Source organism: Triturus cristatus, chromosome 4_1 (genome assembly GCF_964204655.1).
Source record: "Triturus cristatus chromosome 4_1, aTriCri1.1, whole genome shotgun sequence".
NCBI classification, from domain to species: Eukaryota; Metazoa; Chordata; class Amphibia; order Caudata; family Salamandridae; genus Triturus; species Triturus cristatus.
Genome location: NC_140585.1, coordinates 408,912,761 through 408,931,715, shown reverse-complemented (window position 1 = coordinate 408,931,715; position 18,955 = coordinate 408,912,761). Strand labels below are relative to the sequence as shown.

Genomic DNA, 18,955 nt, shown 5'->3' with positions numbered 1-18,955 from the left:
CATTTATTTTTATAACATAAAAAACACTGTTCTTTTAAGCAGTGCTTATAAAACAAACAATAGACCACACTGAAATACACAAACAACGATCACTTGTGATTATGGTTGTCTTAATTTGCGCTTCTATAGGAGCTCACTGTCCAGAAGTATTTTAGGATTTCATCCATCAGAATACATATGTGATTTTACTTGCCCCTCCTTCACTGAACATTGGAGATCCTTGCATCTTATGAGCTCTTCTAATATGGGCACAGCTGCTCATTGAACCCAGCATGCAAGGCATCCAGAGCCGCCTTCCGTATGACACCACGCGGGGTTGATAACATGGTCCAATTGCCCTGTTTGTGCCTGTATCACAGCACCCGCCAGTCTTTCGCTAGGGCCTTCTTAGAGGTTGCCTTAGAGCAGCGGTACTCAAAGTACGGCCCGCGGGCCAGTTGCGGCCCGCCAGCCCTTTCCATGCGGCCCTCGAGTAAAACAACAGACAGTTGGCAATCAACTGCAATTCCGCCTGTTGTTATTCCTCGGGGGCCGCATTCACTGGGTAAAGAAGCATCCGCAAAACCAGTGCCTCGCAAGCAGAGGCGCAACTAGAGCTAAATTTCGGCGGCGGGGGAGGGGGGGGGGGGGTGAATCTTTAAGCTTTAGGCAGAGTGGAGCTGATTTCGGGGGAGGGGGGGGGGCCTAAATCTTTAAGCAATAGGCAGAGTGGCGCTGCAGGGCCTCTTAGAAGGGGTGAAACAGCGAGGCCTCATTAACATGCAAATGGTCTTTTAAAGACCTGTGAAGTGCTCGGGTGCGGCTGTGTGTGCGCAGCGAGGCTGTCTCATCCCGGCTGCCACACGCGACGGGGGTGGGGGGGGGGGGCTGAAGCCCTTTGAGTCCAATGGGTGTTGCGCGCCTGATGGCCTGTGTTACCCAAGCAACCTCTCGCAGATCCTCTGCCCTTAAAACTCGATGGGAGATAAGACGAGTGAACAGCAGCGCAAGGACCTGCTTTTTCAGCAGTCTCTCCTCTGCGGGCCGCACACCACCGTAGGCATCTCTTATGCCTCTCACCAGGGCCCACGAGCCTCGATTTGCTCCTACCCCTCTGTGGCGAACAGGCTAGCATCGCTGGTGCTGCCCTACCTGCGGCCTCACAATGCGGCCTCCCCAAACCCACCCAAGCCCGGGAAGCTGTCTCATCCCGAGCTGCCACACAGAGAGAGGGAGGGAGACAGCGAGAGGGAGGGAGACAGCGAGAGGGAGGGAGACAGAGAGAGAGAGAGACCGAGAGGGAGGGAGACAGAGGGAGGGAGAGAGGGAGGGAGAGAGAGGGGGAGGGAGACAGAGGGACACAGAGGGAGACAGGGTGACAGAAAGAGGGAGACAGGGAGACAGAGAGGGAGACAGGGAGAGAGAGAGGGAGACAGGGAGAGAGAGAGGGAGAGAGGGAAACAGGGAGAGAGAGAGGGAGACAGGGAGAGAGAGAGGGAGACAAAGGGAGGGAGACAGAGGGAGATGGAGGGAGACAGAGGGAGATGGAGGGAGACAGAGGGAGACAGAGGGAGGGGGAGACAGAGAGAGGGGGAGACAGAGAGAGGGGGAGACAGAGAGGGAGACAGAGAGTGAGGGAGTGAGACAGGGAGGGAGGGAGACAGAGAGGGAGGGAGACAAAGGGACACAGACAGAGGGAGACAGAGAGAGAGAGGGATACCGGGAGAGAGAGAGTGAGACCGGGAGAGAGAGAGTCCCTGTTTGGCAGTATGTCGTATGACCAAATGGGCTGCTCTATTTGAGACAGCACGTTGCGTACGATATACTGCCAAACAAGGACTCGGGGAACTTACATTCGCATACTACTGACTGTGTGAGCCTCTGAGGAAGAGAGTCATCGAAACGCGTCGGGCTCAGTCAGGTGTGAATAATTATAGGCAAGCGCGACGAACCATACCTAATAAAAGCTTGTGGGGAAAAGCAGCTTGTGTTCAAGTGCGGTTCTTCTGATGGACAAATCCCCAATGAACTGTATACATATGTGTGTGTGTGTATGCTGGGTCTGGTGGCTCAGTGGACGAATGCGTCCGCTGCAGGGGTCTGTGTTCAACCTCATGGTCAGTTTTTTTTTGTTGCTCTAGCCCCGCCCCCTCCACCACTGACCCCGCCCCCACAGGTGCGGCCCTCGGCCACAAACCACACTGTAAATTTGGCCCCCGAGAGAAAGTTTGTGAGTACCCCTGCCTTAGAGAATCCTCTGGACTCCTTACTACCCTCACTAAATGAATACACTAAAAGGAACACGTTTTCTCCAGTGCATGCTGTGGCAGGCCCCAATTACATAAGGAACAAAAAATCCCTCCGTTGCAAGCAGAACACCCCCAAGCACTTTCAAAAACCAAAGTTTGCGCTACATTGTGGTTCGACTACACTTTATGTTACCTTTTTCCTATATTTGTAGAGCAATGCATGGCGATTTATTTATGCATTTTTATATTGCGCATACTTTACCCGAAGGTGTCAGAGCGCTTAACAATAGAACCAGTTACATTACATAAGGACTTCAGAGAACCTGAATTACATAACAGATACATACAGAAAAAACTCTAAACACACATTGGAATGGTAGTACGTACATATGTCTACTACAGATACTAGTCGTTGCATATATCCAAGATGCAAATTCACTCAAGATTACATTTTAAGAAGAGTTGATACGATGAGGATTGGACAATTATGTATTGCAAATTAACATAGTATGATCTTCTCGCCATTGCTGGGGTTCTTGTGGTGCTCGTTCAGCAGGGCCGTGATGAGGTATCAACTTTGTACATGTACTTGCAACAGTTCTGGCTCACCATACATTGCTAAAGACCTCCAGAGCATCAGTTCTCACAAACGGGAATAGTGGAATCCAATATCTGGTTCTGTTCTTCTGTCTCCCACAGTTCCCTCCAGTGTGAGTGGTGTTACACTCAATAACTTGGGCCGGAGTGACTATCTGGGTGTATCCTGGCTACCTGCTGCTGGAGATGTCGACAGTTATTTGGTGACACTGTCTCATTATGACAAGATTGCTCCACCTCTGACCATCTCAAAGTCTGTCAGTGAGTGCTCATTCAGTTCCCTAACCCCCGGCCGGCTCTACAATGTCACGATCACCACTAGGAGCGGCAAGTTTGAAAACCATTCCTTTGGCCAAGAATGGACAGGTAAAAATGACAGCAAATACGGTTTTTTTTGTTTGATGCATGCATTTCTGCATTATACCTGGATGTATATGTATGTCGTCCGTTGGCATAATACATATCAAAGATGTCATAGAACAAGGCATGAGTGAGGTCATACGCAGTACATCGCAAGAGCTATAGTTTCTTGAATTAAGTGTAACTTGTGAGTTTCAAATTATTTTTGTAAGTTTGTTACGTTTAAGCTGACATTTTCACCTAATATTAACGTCACTTTATGGGTTTTTTAAAGAGAATTTCTAAAGGTTTTTTGTAAAGTAAGATAATCTTCCCGGGGTTTATTTACAGGCCCCTTGCGCTGCCAGGCATCACTTTTTATCACAGAAAACATGCGCACCGGCGACGCAAAGGGCTTGTAAATAGGCCCACCATACCTAACTATAACATCCCTTTAAACTTTGTTTTTCACTGATTTTCAGTTTTTTTTAATGTAAAGTAAAGGTATATTACTATACATAACTATGCCAACCTCCAATCCAGTATGGCATGAGGTTGACTACAGGGCCAGCCCAATACCCTGCAGCCTGCTAACGCCCCACTGTACACAGCCATGCAAGTTGGCCACAGGGCCTGGCCTTGGGACAGGCCCTGTGCCCAACCTTCATGCAGCCAGCCAGTCTGCACTGCGCATGGCCAAGGCCAAGTGTAGTGGCGGGTTGGCTCAGGGCCCCCAACATGAACGGACACTGACTCTCCTCAGTGGGAGTCTAAGGCCCTGCGGGACTTCAACGTGGTTGTGGGGTCCTTAAAAGATTTTTATTTTAATTTAAACCCCCCACAAGGTCAGTGCTTTCCTGACCCAAGCTCATCACACACTGTCTTATTTCTTTTAAGAAGTGTGGAGTAGCGGCAAAAGTATAATTTCTGATGGCCCTGAAGTTTGAGTATTATGCTTTGAGAAAAGCTGGTTTTCAAGGGGTTGAAATGTAGATGCTAATTTAAAAGACACACGTGCAGCACCTGAAGGGTTCCTTGATAGCCCTGCTAGCCAACTTTACCACTAGTTTCAAGGGTCATGAAGGTAGTGGCGGCAAAAGATTGTAGACTGAGCCTAGTTTTTTCTCTCTCCTTACCCTGCCCTAAACCCGAAGCTGCAGACAGAAGTCTATTGAAGCCTAGATGTCAAAAATCAGTCAAAGGGTGCACGATGTCGCTTCCTGTATCGCTGGACTTTTTGGGGCCTTAATGGATTGTCATTAGTGGTTTGAGTTATAACAACAGGTTGGAATGTTAAATAGATAGAAGTATTGCGGTTTTATCAGTTCTCTAGCCACTTGTTCATAATTTCCCCATAAAACTTAACATTTGTTAATATTTCGGCAACATTTTGTTATGCACTGTCTCTTCTTACCTTGGATTTACCTCCATTAGTATCAGATTCACAGATCCAGATAACTGTACTAGACATGAAAGGAATCAATATAATATTACATATCACCCTAGAGGCACTACTCTTTTTTCTGTATAATTAATTGTATGTACCCTATTAAGAGTTATATGTTGTCTGTGTCGTCTGCTGTGACAATATCCATAATCAAAGTTCTTCTTTTGGGATTTGTTTGAATAAAGCATTGGGGGACACAATATCTACTTTGACTTCTCGGTGTGATGCATGTGAGCTTTTGAAGAATCCTGACAAATTTAAATGCCCTCTCCCGTTTCTGTTCTTGATTTTTTGCTCTCTGTATCCCAGTGCCTTCCGGTGTCCAGGGGCTCACTGTCAGCAGCTCGGCCCAGAGCCAATACTTGAAGGTGTCTTGGCTTCACGCCACTGGTGATTTTGACAACTACCAAGTCATCCTCAAAGACAATAAAGGCTTCATCAAAATACAAAATGTGTCAAGGGTTCAGAATGAGTTTGCCTTTCATGGTCTTGTGCCTGGGCGCCTGTACAGTGTCACCGTGAGCACAAGGAGCGGAAAATATCAGACCATCGCCATGGCCAGTGGCAGAACCTGTAAGTACTTCACAGTCTCGCTCTGGCAACACATGATATTTATATTCAAGTGGACATTAAGGATGCAAGAACCTTTACTTATTCGTAGGTGTATTGTTAGTGCGTAACTTTGTTAGCTCACTCCAAAATTGTCCCACGTAGGCGGCATGCAAGATTTTTTTTGTTCTGTAATGAAACTGAAGATTATTTTTTTAATTAAATGAAAGGATTTGCAGAACCATACTTTTGTAACTCACACCTTCAAAATCATTGATTGTTTTCAAGTAAAAAAATGACAAAAGTGCATATCTGACATAATTACAAAAATGTTTGAACCCGCTTTTGTCCAGTCCGGTTCACCCTCAAAACATACCTTTATGCAGCAAGTTTATATCCAGATGTGTAAATCCTCAAGTAATATAATGAATTTTAATAACAATATTTAAATCATATGCAGAAATAAGGCATTAGCCATTGTGGTTTTAGTCATCTATTTCCGAAATTAAAGCATCTTTTTTTTTTAAGAAGAGCAAAAAGCAGTTAATTACGTGCTGCCTTTTACTCTACTACATGTATCTGTAAATTAAATGAAACCTGAGTAAGTGTAAATTGCTGGTAAAATAATTCCAGAAGAATGACTTTGAAAAAATGACTTAACAATGAGCCTCTCCAAGGAAAACAAGTCAGAACCTTATATAGTGCAGAAAATCAACCACTCACTATTATTTCATCGAATGCTGTCAGGTGGGCTATCTCATCCTTCAGTCGCTTATCTATGATCTGCTCCATTTCATCACTTATCAATTTGATGACTACTTCTTTAGCATCAAAACTGGTTCTCTTTTCCCTGCCAGTCACTTTTGAACATCTGTCTATCCCCCATAATTACCTCTGTCATACATTAGACAGACCTTTGAGGAAAGGAGGAGGACTGGCCGTCATTTATCATAATAGCCTAACTCCCGCGTTCGAGGTAGCCTCCAATGGCACATGTGAAGCTCTGTCAATCATTGTTCGACATGGGCCACAGGACTCTTTTAAAGCAATTCTTGTTTATCGACCCCTTGGCCCTAAAGGAGGTTTCCTGGATTCACTCGGATCCTTACTGGAGGAGGGTTTCTGCGCCAAATCCTTCACCTTCCTAGGTGATTTTAATTTTCACCTGGAGGACCCCGGTGACTCGGACACTGCCAGGCTGTTGGAAACTATGGATGGTGGGAATCTTAAGCAGCTGATAGCTGGCCCCACCCATAAGAAGGGTCACACCTTAGATGGAATCTTTACCAATTCTTACACTCTTTCCATCCTTGACATCCTGCCACTACCCTGGACTGATCATGCAGCCATTATTTTTGTAATTGCCTCCACCCCCACTATACGTTCATACTCCAAACCCAATGGAAAAGTAGCCATCCGGTCCTGGAAAAACATAAATACGTCTAACCTTGAGACAACCTTGTCAGAGTCAGCCCCCTATCCCTCCTCAGATATAGAGGTAGCAACAGCAACCTACGAGGACTGGATCAAGGCAGCCTGCCACAAATTGGCTCCTATCAAATGGTATTCCCCCAGTCGATTGATTCCCTCTGCCCCCTGGTTCTCTCATAATTTGCAAGAACTTAAATCTAAATGCAAGAAGCTGGAGCGCCTATGGAGAAAGGGGTACAATTTAGTCGACAGGGGGCTCTACCGAACTAGCCTTTCGGCTTATAAAAGAACTCTGCAGGAGGAAAAAAAGGCCTATTTTTCTGAAAAAATCGCCGGTGCAAAATCCTCAGCTAAAGAACTATTTAAAACTGTAACCCTGCTTATGACTCCCCCTAAACCTGTTGGGCACGGCGACGCTGAGCTCTGTAATAAGCTTGCCACTTTTTTTCTAAATAAAGTAGATACCATCTTTTCCTCCTTTATCATTTATTCAAGACCACTCAGTGTTAGAGACCCTGTGACCACAACAATTTACCATGTCCCCACATTTAATACCTTTATCCGTCTGACCAACAAGGAGGTCTCTAACCTGCTTATGGGTTGTAGATCTGGCTCCCCTAGGGACCCCTGTCCGGCCTCTATAGTGAAGATGGCACCGGTAATCATTACCACCGCCCTAACCCCTTTACTCAATCAGATACTGGAGACGGGGCATTACCCGGTACCCTGGAAAGTTGCCTCCATTTTACCTCTCCTAAAAAAAGACAACTTAGAGCCTGGTGACCCTAATAGCTATCGGCCTATCTCCCGCCTCCCCCTACCGGCTAAAATCTTGGAGAAGGCCATGAATAAACAGCTAAGCTTGTTCCTGGAAAACAATAACTTATTGGACCCCTCCCAATATGGTTTCCGGGCTGGGCACAGCACGGAATCGGCTTTGATAAAAGCCACGGAAGAGATACGTGAGGCTGTCGACAAGGGTGGGTCAGCCATTCTCATCATGCTAGACCTGTCGGCGGCCTTCGATACTGTTGGACCGCCTGCTGGAGGTTGGGGTACAGGGATCTGTTTGGGACCTATTGAAATCATTTCTGACAGACAGAACACAAACGGTGGACCTTGATGGGGAAAGATCTAACCCATTTTCCCTTCCCTGTGGAGTTCCTCTGGCATCCTCCCTGAGCCCCACTCTTTTTAACATTCATGTTAAACCTCTGACTGCCCTTATACAATCCTTCGGCCTGCTTTTTACCTCTTATGCGGATGACACCCAGATAGTGATATCTCTGCAGAGAGGGAAAGAAGAGGGGCTGGCCACTAGGTGCCAGGAATGCATGGCCGCAATTACAGACTGGATGAAAGCCAATTGCCTGAAGTTGAACTCCGGCAAGACTGAGGTGATAATCTTTGGGAACAATCCTAACCTCTGGACCCCGGCCTGGTGGCCGGGTGAGATGGGGCTCCTGCCAGATCCCGCACGCACAGTAAAAAATCTTGGGGTGATGGTGGATAATACCCTCTAATTCGGGGACCAGGTTTGCAGAGTAGTAGAGTAGTATCAACTTGCTTCTTCATCTTTAGGACATTGAAAAAAATCAAACCTCTCCTGGTCGGTAGTCTCTGCATTAATTTTATCCCGCTTAGACTACTGCAACAGTTTCTATCTGACGATCAATAAAAAACTTCTTAACAGACTCCAGATGGTTCAAAACGCGGCAGCTAGGCTGCTTACAGGCACTCATAGCTCGGTATCTATTAGGAAAGGCATTGCTGACCTTCATTGGCTCCCGATCATAAAAAGAGCTCAATTTAAGGATCTTTGCACGGTGTTCAAAGCCCTTCATGGAACAGGACCTAAAGATCTAAGAGAACGTATCCATTGGTACGTCCCTGGGAGATCTTTGCATTCAACAGAAGCCAAGTTGGCAGCAGTTCCCAGGGTAAACAAAGCCAGATGGGGTGGAAAGAGCACTGTTATCAGAGCCACCACTGCCTGGAACGAGCTCCTGCTCCATTTAAGATCTGCTTCAGAACTCTTATCCTTTAGAAAAAACTTAAAGACTTGGCTTTTCTCAGGCTAATCTCCGGGAATCTCCTGGGGGGCGGACTCTCTTTCAGGTAAACAGTATGCAGCGCCAGGACACCCTCGGGTAACAGTGCGCTTTATAAGCTCATATAACATAACGTAACACCTAACAATGCCACCCAAGTTTTATAAGTACCAATCAGGTAAAAAGTTTACACCAGTACTAGCTTGCTGCGAGTACCTGAATGAACACAGCGGATATCCCATATGCCTTATGGAAAGAGCCCTAGGACATAATGCACTTGTAATAAGGTGGATGGGATATCCACCATCTTTGTGATGGAGTAACCCACCCGTCAAATCCTAAACCAGGACCTTAGTCTGTGTCATGAAACGAGGCAGATGCCGCACAGGCTCAAATACCACAAACACATGCGAACGTATTTAACATGGTCGCGTTCCGAAATCGCTAAGGGATGTAATGTGCACCTTTGAAAATGTGTACCCTTGAAAATGTTTATAAAGTATCAATCTTTAACTGTGTTGGCTTACTATGAGCACTCTACTTAGAGATCCCTGTCTGCCTAAGGTGACTTGATAGCCATACTAAAACTTGCTGAAAGGTCCACATGGCGCACACAGACAAGAAAAATGAATGATATGAACGTGGCCCTCAATGGAACAAGACAACCATTACATTGACCTTGTGACTCCATGGCTGATGGGCCTCCAGGTAAGAGATATATATTGGTGAGACTAGCTGAGGGTCCGTTGAACATGGTGTTTCCCCCAGCTCTAACCTCTAGTTTGTTGAGGTAGGAACAATGCTGATTTAGAGTGGTGTTCTCCCTCTGCCAATCTTCAAACAAGGCACGTACTAATTGAAAGTGCTCAGATTTGGGATACTGGTATAACACAAAAAAAACTAAAATATAGTAAAACGATAACAAATAGTTACAAGGTTTAAGCTAGTTCAGTAAACATAATATTCAATGGATTTAATAATAGACAGGACAAATAGAGAGGATACAATCATTGCAATGGAGAGAAAACATATTAACCTTTCTTATCAAATTCCCTGGGAGCAACTGTAACTGGGGGGCGGTGCTATGCTATTATGTAATGTGCTCAAATTTAGGCATATCATTTTTAAATGTAAATTTGTTTTGTCATGTAATAGAGTTGGTAAACTATGTTATTTGTTTGAAGTGAACCACTCTCTCTCTACTGTTGCACCGACTAGAGTGGGAATAGTACATTTTACCCCTCCTGAGTTCCAGCACTTTCCCTACTGTTGCAACGACTGAAGTCAGAATAGTAAATTTTACCCCTCCTTAGTCCAGCGCTTTCCCTACTGTTGCACAGACTGGAGAGGGAATAGTAAATTTTACCCCTCATGAGTCCAACGCTTTTCCTACTGTTGCACAGACTGGAGTAAGAATAGTAAATTGTACCCCTCCTGAGTCCAACGCTTTCCCTTCTGTTGCACAGACTGGAGCCGGAATAGTAAATTTTCCCTCTCCTGAGTCCAACACTTTTCCTACTGTTGCTCTGACTTGAGTGGGAATAGTAAATTTGACAGTTCTTAAGTCCAACGCTTTCCCTACTGCTGCACCGACTGGAGTGGGAATAGTACATTTTACCTCTTCTGAGTCCAATGCTTTCCCTACTGTTGCACTGAATTAAGTGGGAATAGTACATTTTTAACCTCCTGAGTGCAACACTTTCCCTACTGTAGCACCAACTGGAGTGGGGATAGGACATTTTACTACATCTGAGTCAAACGATTTCCCTACTGATGCACTCACTGGAGTGGGAATAATAAATCTTACCCCTCCTGAGTCTAGCGCTTTCCCTACTGTTTTACCCACTGGAGAGGGAATAGTAAATTTTACCCCTCCTGATCCTAACACTTTCCCTACCGTTGCAGTGATTGGAGGGGTAATAGTAAATTTTACCACTCCTGAGACCAATGCTTTCCCTATTGTTGTACAGATTGGAGTGGGAACAGTACATTTTTCCCCTCTGAATTTAACACTTGCTCACTGTTGTGTAAATTGTAGTGGGAATAGTATACTTATTTATATAGTTTAATTTTTTTATTAATGTGTTCGAATATATATTTAATTTTATATTTACTATATATATAAATGTATGTAATTTGTAAGATATATTTTAGTAAAACGTATTTTTATATTCTGTTTACTTATTGCGTATAATTAAATTGGAATATATATATATATAATTGCTATAGTGGTAAATTTAAAAACAGTTATAAAATTATAATATAAGTTAAAATTAATGTTTTTAAATCAGCTTTACATTATATACACACTTAGATATATACACACACTTAGGTATATATGTGTGTGTTTTTGTTTAAATTATTAAATATTTATTAATATTTTTAAATATTATTTAAACATATTTTATAAGAATGTTATACTTATTTAAACTACATATATAGTAACAACTATTTTTTTAATATATATTTTGGGATATTACTATAAAACAATATTTTATTCGATACTGTTGTACTTACCATTATATGTATAGAAAAACAATATTTGTTTATTGATGTTTTTGACACAATATTTTGCTATCAGGATATTTATGGTTTCATTATTGTGCCAGTGAACATGAAACTACACTAATCTTAAGCATCCCATAAGCTAACCCAGTCTTACCTTTATGGGAGACTGCCCTAATTTACATCTAGTCACAATTACTGTCAGCCGAATTCAATTTGCTGCTAGCCACTCTAGTATTGAAATCATGTTGAAAACAATATATTAGTTTGTAAAGTAAGATTTACTTTGGCCCACTAAGAGCGCAATTCTCAGTCAAGTGAGTTAATTCATTCAAGTGTTCAAAAATCAAGTTGGGAATTTCACAAATATGTATAACACTCGTTAATAAGCGTGGCATCCTCCTTTTCCTGCTCAGTCTTTAATGTTTGTGTAAAATGGATCCACTGATCCCAGAAGTATTTCGTGCACCTAGATAGTACTTAAGTACACACAAATTCATTGAAAATAAAATTCACATCCTGAGTCACGGAATCAGGATTTTGTAAAATGTTTATTATAATAGAATTCAATTAGACTATGGCAGATTTTTTATCACTTGTAAATTATTCTTGGAATGGGGCAGGAAGGAAGGCTTCTATATAAGTAGCTGAATACCTACAAATCCGTACGTTGTGGATATTCACGTACTTTTCAAAGGTACTGCCCACCCTGCAAGTGCACCCAGATTTTCACCTGCCTGAAAGAGAAAACAGGGTGCCGTATTTATGAAGAACGAATATGTTTTTTCCATGGGGAACAGATATTTCCCTCTGAAGAGTATGAAATATAAAGGTTGAGCACAGAAATGCACACTACTTCATGATCTCCTAGTGCAGTTTTTCCACCAAGTGCCCATTATGTGGATTGGAGAAACCTTGGATAACTACGACTGTTGCCTGAGCGGTTCTTTGAGCACAGGAATATTACCGTGGAAGTAGATTTACCACTTCAACAGTGTTAATGTTGCCCAGATCAGCCGGGTATTTACAGACAAAAAGCTGAACTTAACTCGGAGTCCGATCAGATCTTTAAAGTTCCCTGCCGGATGAAGACACACGTGTAGAACTCACCGAGGGAGTTAGTGGCCTGAAGAACAACTAAACAAAATTGTGGTTAAAGAAAGGATGGTGATGTTCCACATCCTTATGATGGATACAGTGTTTCAACAGAATAACTCCGTGGCTGAGTGACTGCAATATCGTAGAGTTTAAAAACTATTTTCGTTGTAAAATATTATGTTTTCAGCCAGCGATTTGTTTTTAGGCAGATAATTCTGACTCTCTTGGTTAAGAAATACTGAAAGGATGTCATTTTAGTCGCATAATGTCTTCGCAGTCTGTTATTTTTGAGATGCGTTGGCGAGTCGATCAGCAAAAAGCGGCCAGCTGCACTTTAGCAGTAAGGCCGCCATTGTTCGCAGAGATGGCTGTGTCAACACAGACTCTTTACTAAGAGCACGTATGCACATTTGCAAATTAAATCCTGTCGATCAGCTGCACACGCTGCTTTTCGGCAGCTCATCTAATCAACTAATTGCATGTGCTACCGATAACGCTACGAGTATTGTCAAGTTGTTACAGCCTCAAACAATTCCCCATACATTGTATGTTTTGTATCAAGTGTTCTAACCCACATATTCTTATAGGTAATGTTAACATTTTTGCTTTTTGGAATGATACTTTAAAATATGATTTTATCTATGCTCAAGGATATTGTTAGTTATAGGGACGATGTATGAATGCGTTTCTGTTTGAATCACCTGCTGTCCGTTATCAGGATATTGCAAGCCACCAACGAGTTCTGTGACCATATAGAGGAACGAGGCTGAATGTTTAAATCCTTGGTTTCCTGCACTTTTATATGAAATGGGATATTGTGGTTGCCAACATCCAGAACAAAAGCAAAATCTGCAGTGCAAAATATGAAACATCAAAAAGCAGTTAGTAATTTGTTGCAACAATTATTACAAACAGCTTTATGTAAGTCAGATTAAAAAATTTGCTGTAGCTCAAATGAGTTAAAAGATGCAGAAAGATTCTATATTTTCCTGTAAAGATCCATATCATGCAAAAAAATTAACAGATTGAATAAAAAATATCCCCTTTCTGCGATCACTGTTCATTTTATAAATAGAGAACAGAAGAAGACAAAAACGGTTCTCCTTTTTTTCTGAGCTGTAATTATCCTTTGCGACCAGCTTTTTAGGTCTCGCCTACGTTGCAGCGCATGTGCTGCTCGCTTGCGAGATCTATTGTCTCTGGTTTTCTGTCGGGCTTCTTTGGAAGTGGGGTTGGTGCACGCCCTGTCTCCCTTAGGCCCTGCCCACCCATCGTCTGTTCCTCGTCATGCGTGCGTTTTTAAACTGTGAAGTGGAATTTTGATTAGCCACTAGGTGGCAGAAGAGTTTCATAACTTGGCAATGGACAGAACTCGCCATTAAGGGCAATGGAAGAAGCTCCGAGTTTCTCCAGACAGCAGGTCATTTGACTAGTATCTGCTTAGTGATAAGGTGTTAGTGCAATGCCAAGTACTGCGGTTGTAGCGCTATGAAATTCCTGTGGTGCAGTAGATGTGCTGTACCCCAGACATGGAAAACTGGCCTATAAGTTATTATGACTTCTGCTGAAGGATTGGTGAGCTTCAAGCAGTTTATTCAAAATATCCATATTTTAATGTCCATAAAGTCGAGTTGGTCATTTGATAAGTATCTGATCATTGATAAGGTGCGTGCGTTAACTGTGAAGTTGATTTTTGGTTAGCCACTAGGTGGCAGAAGAGTTTCATAACTTGGCAATGGACAGAACTCTCCGTCAAGGGCGATGGAAGAAGCTCCGAGTTTCTCCAGACAGCAGGTCTCAGAGATCCCCTTTCGTGTTCAACTTCTATCACAATGTTTTGCTGTCATGTTACTGTATGTTAGTCTTCCGTCTGAACAGGGAGAATCCGAATGCCGTAAAAGTGATGCGTTTGTAGCGCTGTGAAATTCCTGTGGTACGGTAGGATTGTATGACATAATTTCGAAAGACAAAAATTCGACCTACAAAAATATCGCAACAAAAATATCGTGGTCAAGAATATCGACATCCTATCTACAACATGGTAAGTACAAAAATATCGATAATTTAATATCGATGTCAAAAATATCGTAATTCAAAAATATCGGTTTTTTTTTAGTTTAAAAATATATGTAAAATAAACCAAATAATACTTATAAATCAAAGAAACATAATTAAATATATTGTATAATATGTAAAATTTATAATAAATATATATAATTAAATGAAACTTTAATTAAACATATATATAATATATAATATATACACTTACTTAATAATTACTTTTAATAATAATTTCTATAACATATAAATTATTAAATATTTATTTAAATTACCAATACATCTATACACATAAAACAATAACATTAATAAATATTAAATAATTACATATAGCAAATAATAATCAATAATTTTAATTTGAATAATTTTTATTATTAATTATATATTACAATAGCTAAAATATTACAAAACATATTTAATATCAGACACAATAAAACTACTAGTCCAACTTCAACAAAAACAACAGTAAGGAAAATGTTGGATAGCGTAGGGGTAAAAATATCTATTCCAACTCCCGAGAGTGCAACAGTAGGGAAAACATTGGATAGCGTAGGAGTAAAAATTACTATTCCAACTCCAAAGAGTGCAACAGTAGGGAAAGTGTTGGATAGCGTAGGGGTAAAAATTACTATTCCAACTCCAGAGAGTGCAATAGTAGGGAAAATGTTGGATAGCGTAATGGTAAAAATTACTATTCCCACTCCAGAGAGTGCAATAGTAGGGAAAGTGTTGGATAGCGTAAGGGTAAAAATTACTATTCCCACTCCAGACAGTGCAACAGTAGGGAAAACATTGGATAGCGTAGGGGTACAAATAACTATTCCAACTCCAAAGAGTGCAACAGTAGGGAAAACGTTGGATAGCATAGGGGTAAAAATTACTATTCCAACTCCAGAGAGTGCAATAGTAGGGAAAGTGTTGGATAGCGTAAGCGTAAAATTTACTATTCCCACTCCAGAGAGTGCAATAGTAGGGAAAGTGTTGGATAGCGTAAGGGTAACATTTACTATTCCCACTCCAGAGAGTGCAACAGTATAGAAAACGTTGGATAGCGTAGGGGTAAAAATAACTATTCCAACTCCAAAGAGTGCAACAGTAGGGAAAACATTGGATAGCGTAGGGGTAAAAATTACTATTCCAACTCCAGAGAGTGCAATAGTAGGGAAAGTGTTGGATAGCGTAAGGGTCAAATTTACTATTCCCACTCCAGAGAATGCAATAGTAGGGAAAGTGTTGGATAGCGTAAGGGTAAAAATTACTATTCCAACTCCAGAGAGTGCAACAGTAGGGAAAACGTTGGATAGCGTAGGGGTAAAAATTACTATTCCCACTCCAGAGAGTGCAATAGTAGGGAAAGTGTTGGATAGCGTAAGGGTAAAAATTACTATTCCCACTCCAGACAGTGCAACAGTAGAGAAAAGGTTGGATAGCGTAGGGGTAAGAATTACTATTCCAACTCCAAAGAGTGCAACAGTAGGGAAAGCGCTGGATAGCGTAGGGGTAAAAATTACTATTCCAACTCCAGAGAGTGCAACAGTAGGGAAAGCGCTGGATAGCGTAGGGGTAAAAATTACTATTCCCACTCCAGATAGTAAAACAGTTGGGAAAGCACTAGATAGCATAGTGATTCTATTAACATTATAACCAATTTAATAATTTCTTATAAAAAAATTGCATGTTAACAATGTTTTAAAAAAAAAAATATTATTAAATACCAATTATGTAAAATAAATATTTAAATAAATAAATTTTAATTACATCCCACACTATTCCCCCTTTAACACACAACACACTACACATAAAAATTCACATAATTAATTTAATTATGAATTAATCACTTAATAAAATTAAATCACCAATTAATTACTAATTAACAATTAATTAATTAACTATAACAATAAAGAAATATTATTAATAAACTAATTATAATTTATATAATTAACAAAATAATAAAGTAATTTTACAATTAATAATTAATTAAAAATTAATTAATCTATTAATCACATTAATTACCAATTATTAATTGATTACAAATTAATTAATCATAAATACCAATGAAACAATACATATTAATTCATTAATTATAATTACATTACTTCCCACCCTATTCCCCTATAAACCCACAACCCACTACACATTAAAATTCACATAATTAATTTAATTATCAATTAATCACTTAATAAAATTAAATCACCAATTAATTACTAATTAACAATTAATTAATTAACAATAAATAAATATTAATAATAAACTAATTATAATGTATATAATTAACCAATTAATAAAATAATTGTACAATTAATAATTAATTAACAATTAATTAATCAATTAATTACCAATTATTAATTAATTACCAATTAATTAATCATAAATACCAATTAAACAATACATATTAATTCATTAATTATAATTAAATTACTTCCCACCCTATTCCCCTATAAACCCACAACCCGCTCTGATACTAAAACGCTAAATTAAATGTAAAATAATTATAAATCTCTAAACATTTATTTTTAAATGTATTAAAATACATTACAATAATCTTTAACATACAAATAAAATACATATTAAATGACATTACACTAAATAAATATCGATATTATTGACATCGAAATTTTTACTTACGATATTACTTACATCGATATTAATTACTTCGATATTATTTACTTCGATATTACTTACCTTGGGATCGATATTCTGTCCATCGATATTCTTGACTTCGATATTCTGTACCTACGATATTAAAAACACGATATTATTGTAGGTCGAAATTTAAAACTCGATATTTTGGCTAACCACCGTACGGTAGATGTGCTGTAGTCCAGACATGGAAAACTGCCCCATACGTTATTATGACTTCTGCTGGAGGATCGGTGAGCTTCAAGCAGTTTATTCAAAATATCCATATTTTAATGTCCATAAAGTCGAGTTGGTCATTTGACTAGTATCTGCTTAGTGATAAGGTGTTAGTGCAATGCCGTCTTAACCAGCAAATATTTTTGTCTTTCAACCAAGATTACGTGTTCCACGGCCGAAGAGAAGCTAGATAACCTGGGTTCCACGACCCTGAAGTTTTATCTGAGAGGAATAATTACATTTTGGAAATCTGACCATCTTTACATAAGTTATTAATGATGACCTCATCCTAGTCAACAACTGTTGGCAGTTTCTGTTGCCAGGTGGATAGCCTTGTGCATATGTAAGACCTATGGCACGCAGGGTTAACCCACCTCTGAGACGTCATGGTCATTTTGTGACGTAAGTGAAGTTGCAGAGGCACGTGTCCATTACGCATCTTTGTCAGCAGCTGTTTGGCTTCCTTCCACACTTGTGGTAATAATCAACGTATACTGGATGCTGGTTTCTGTAAAGGGGCTGCTTTGTCCAGAAAAGTCTATCCATTCTGTTTGCCTGAAGCCCGGTTTAGCATGTGTTATCTCCCTCTCCCAGCATTGTTGGGATTGTGGAATAAGCTTCCTAAAGAGTTTGGAAGTAAGGAAAGCCAGAGCGATAAATTACCTTCATGACAATTCCAGTACACTTGAGTCTTGCTGGCTGGTTTAAAAAAAAAAAACATAATGCCACCTTGCTCTTATTACTTTTTAGTATATGGCACGCTGCAACTTTACATGGCAGCTAACATACCCGGGAACTACATTGGGTACAGACCTGCCAACTTTGAACACAAATTTCACTGAGAGAAAATAGGGACATTGGAAGGGGCGGGCCTTTGAAAATGGTTGGGGCTTTCACCTCGTCACTGTTTTTAACCAGTCATGGTGTGGTGTTGGACCGGCAGCAAAAGACACACAAATGATGAACAGAATTCGGAACAAATCAAACATTCACCCCCAGGCAAGAGATGTGGGTTAAATCCATCGTTCTTTTGCTCTCTGCGATACCCCAGTTCAGACCCAGACTTATGCAAATCAGTCTTGACCCTGCTCCTCATGGGAACAGTACAGCCAGAACATCCAAACCAGGTCCTCCCTGTACCAGAAGCAAGCATCCTGCGACCGGTCTCAAGGAATCACTCTATATCAGCCGTTCTAGCTTGAATCCAGCGGCACAGTGAGATCAGGACCCACGTCTGGGCAAATCCGGCGCACTTAGGGCGAGAAAGCAAAAGACACACAGATGATGGACGGAATGCAGAACAAATCAAGGCAGCGCCATGGCGAGGTGTGGGGCATAAGGCCTGTCTTTGCCTCAGCAGCCTTTCCTGTCTTCCTCTCTGAAGTCCTCTCCCATATCCTGGGAAGGTTTCAAACCTTTTACTGTCCGTCAGTGGTGCCCAAATTCCACGTGCAAACTGGAAACCCCCTCTTTTAAGGAGAACCAGCTCCCTTTGTGACACTATGTGACAGCAGCTTTTCAGGGGTGGACCGTGTGAAGAGTGCAAATATCATTTTACGCGTGGTGCCACTTTGTCAATGGGCAGGTCTCTAGGTAGATTGGTGACATAATGGTAATAGGTGGTGCTTGTGCACCGGGCAGGGGTGCTTGTTCTGGAGGCTGTGCCAAAAATAAAAAATGCACGTCTGTCAGAGAAGCTGTTTCTGATCCTGGCCGTAATGCAGTTGCCTCCCATCCAGATTGGAAAGGGCGGGGGAACAAGACGCAGTACTGGAATTGCCTTATAAACAATTATT

General features: G+C 41.1%; 1 protein-coding gene across 3 annotated transcripts in view; it reads left to right on the top strand.

The window, feature by feature from the left end:
- Positions 1 to 18,955, top strand: part of PTPRB (protein tyrosine phosphatase receptor type B) — a 461,363-nt gene that overhangs the window by 285,216 nt on the left and 157,192 nt on the right. For all 3 annotated transcript variants that reach the window (XR_014981270.1, XM_085652523.1, XM_085652524.1), the window contains 2 exons: positions 2,928 to 3,191; positions 4,921 to 5,184. Coding sequence is in view for 2 of the 3 variants with exons in the window: in XM_085652523.1 (XP_085508649.1) it covers positions 2,928 to 3,191; positions 4,921 to 5,184 (528 nt within the window). In the remaining variant the exon portion in view is untranslated. The remainder of the gene's footprint in view (positions 1 to 2,927; positions 3,192 to 4,920; positions 5,185 to 18,955) is intronic.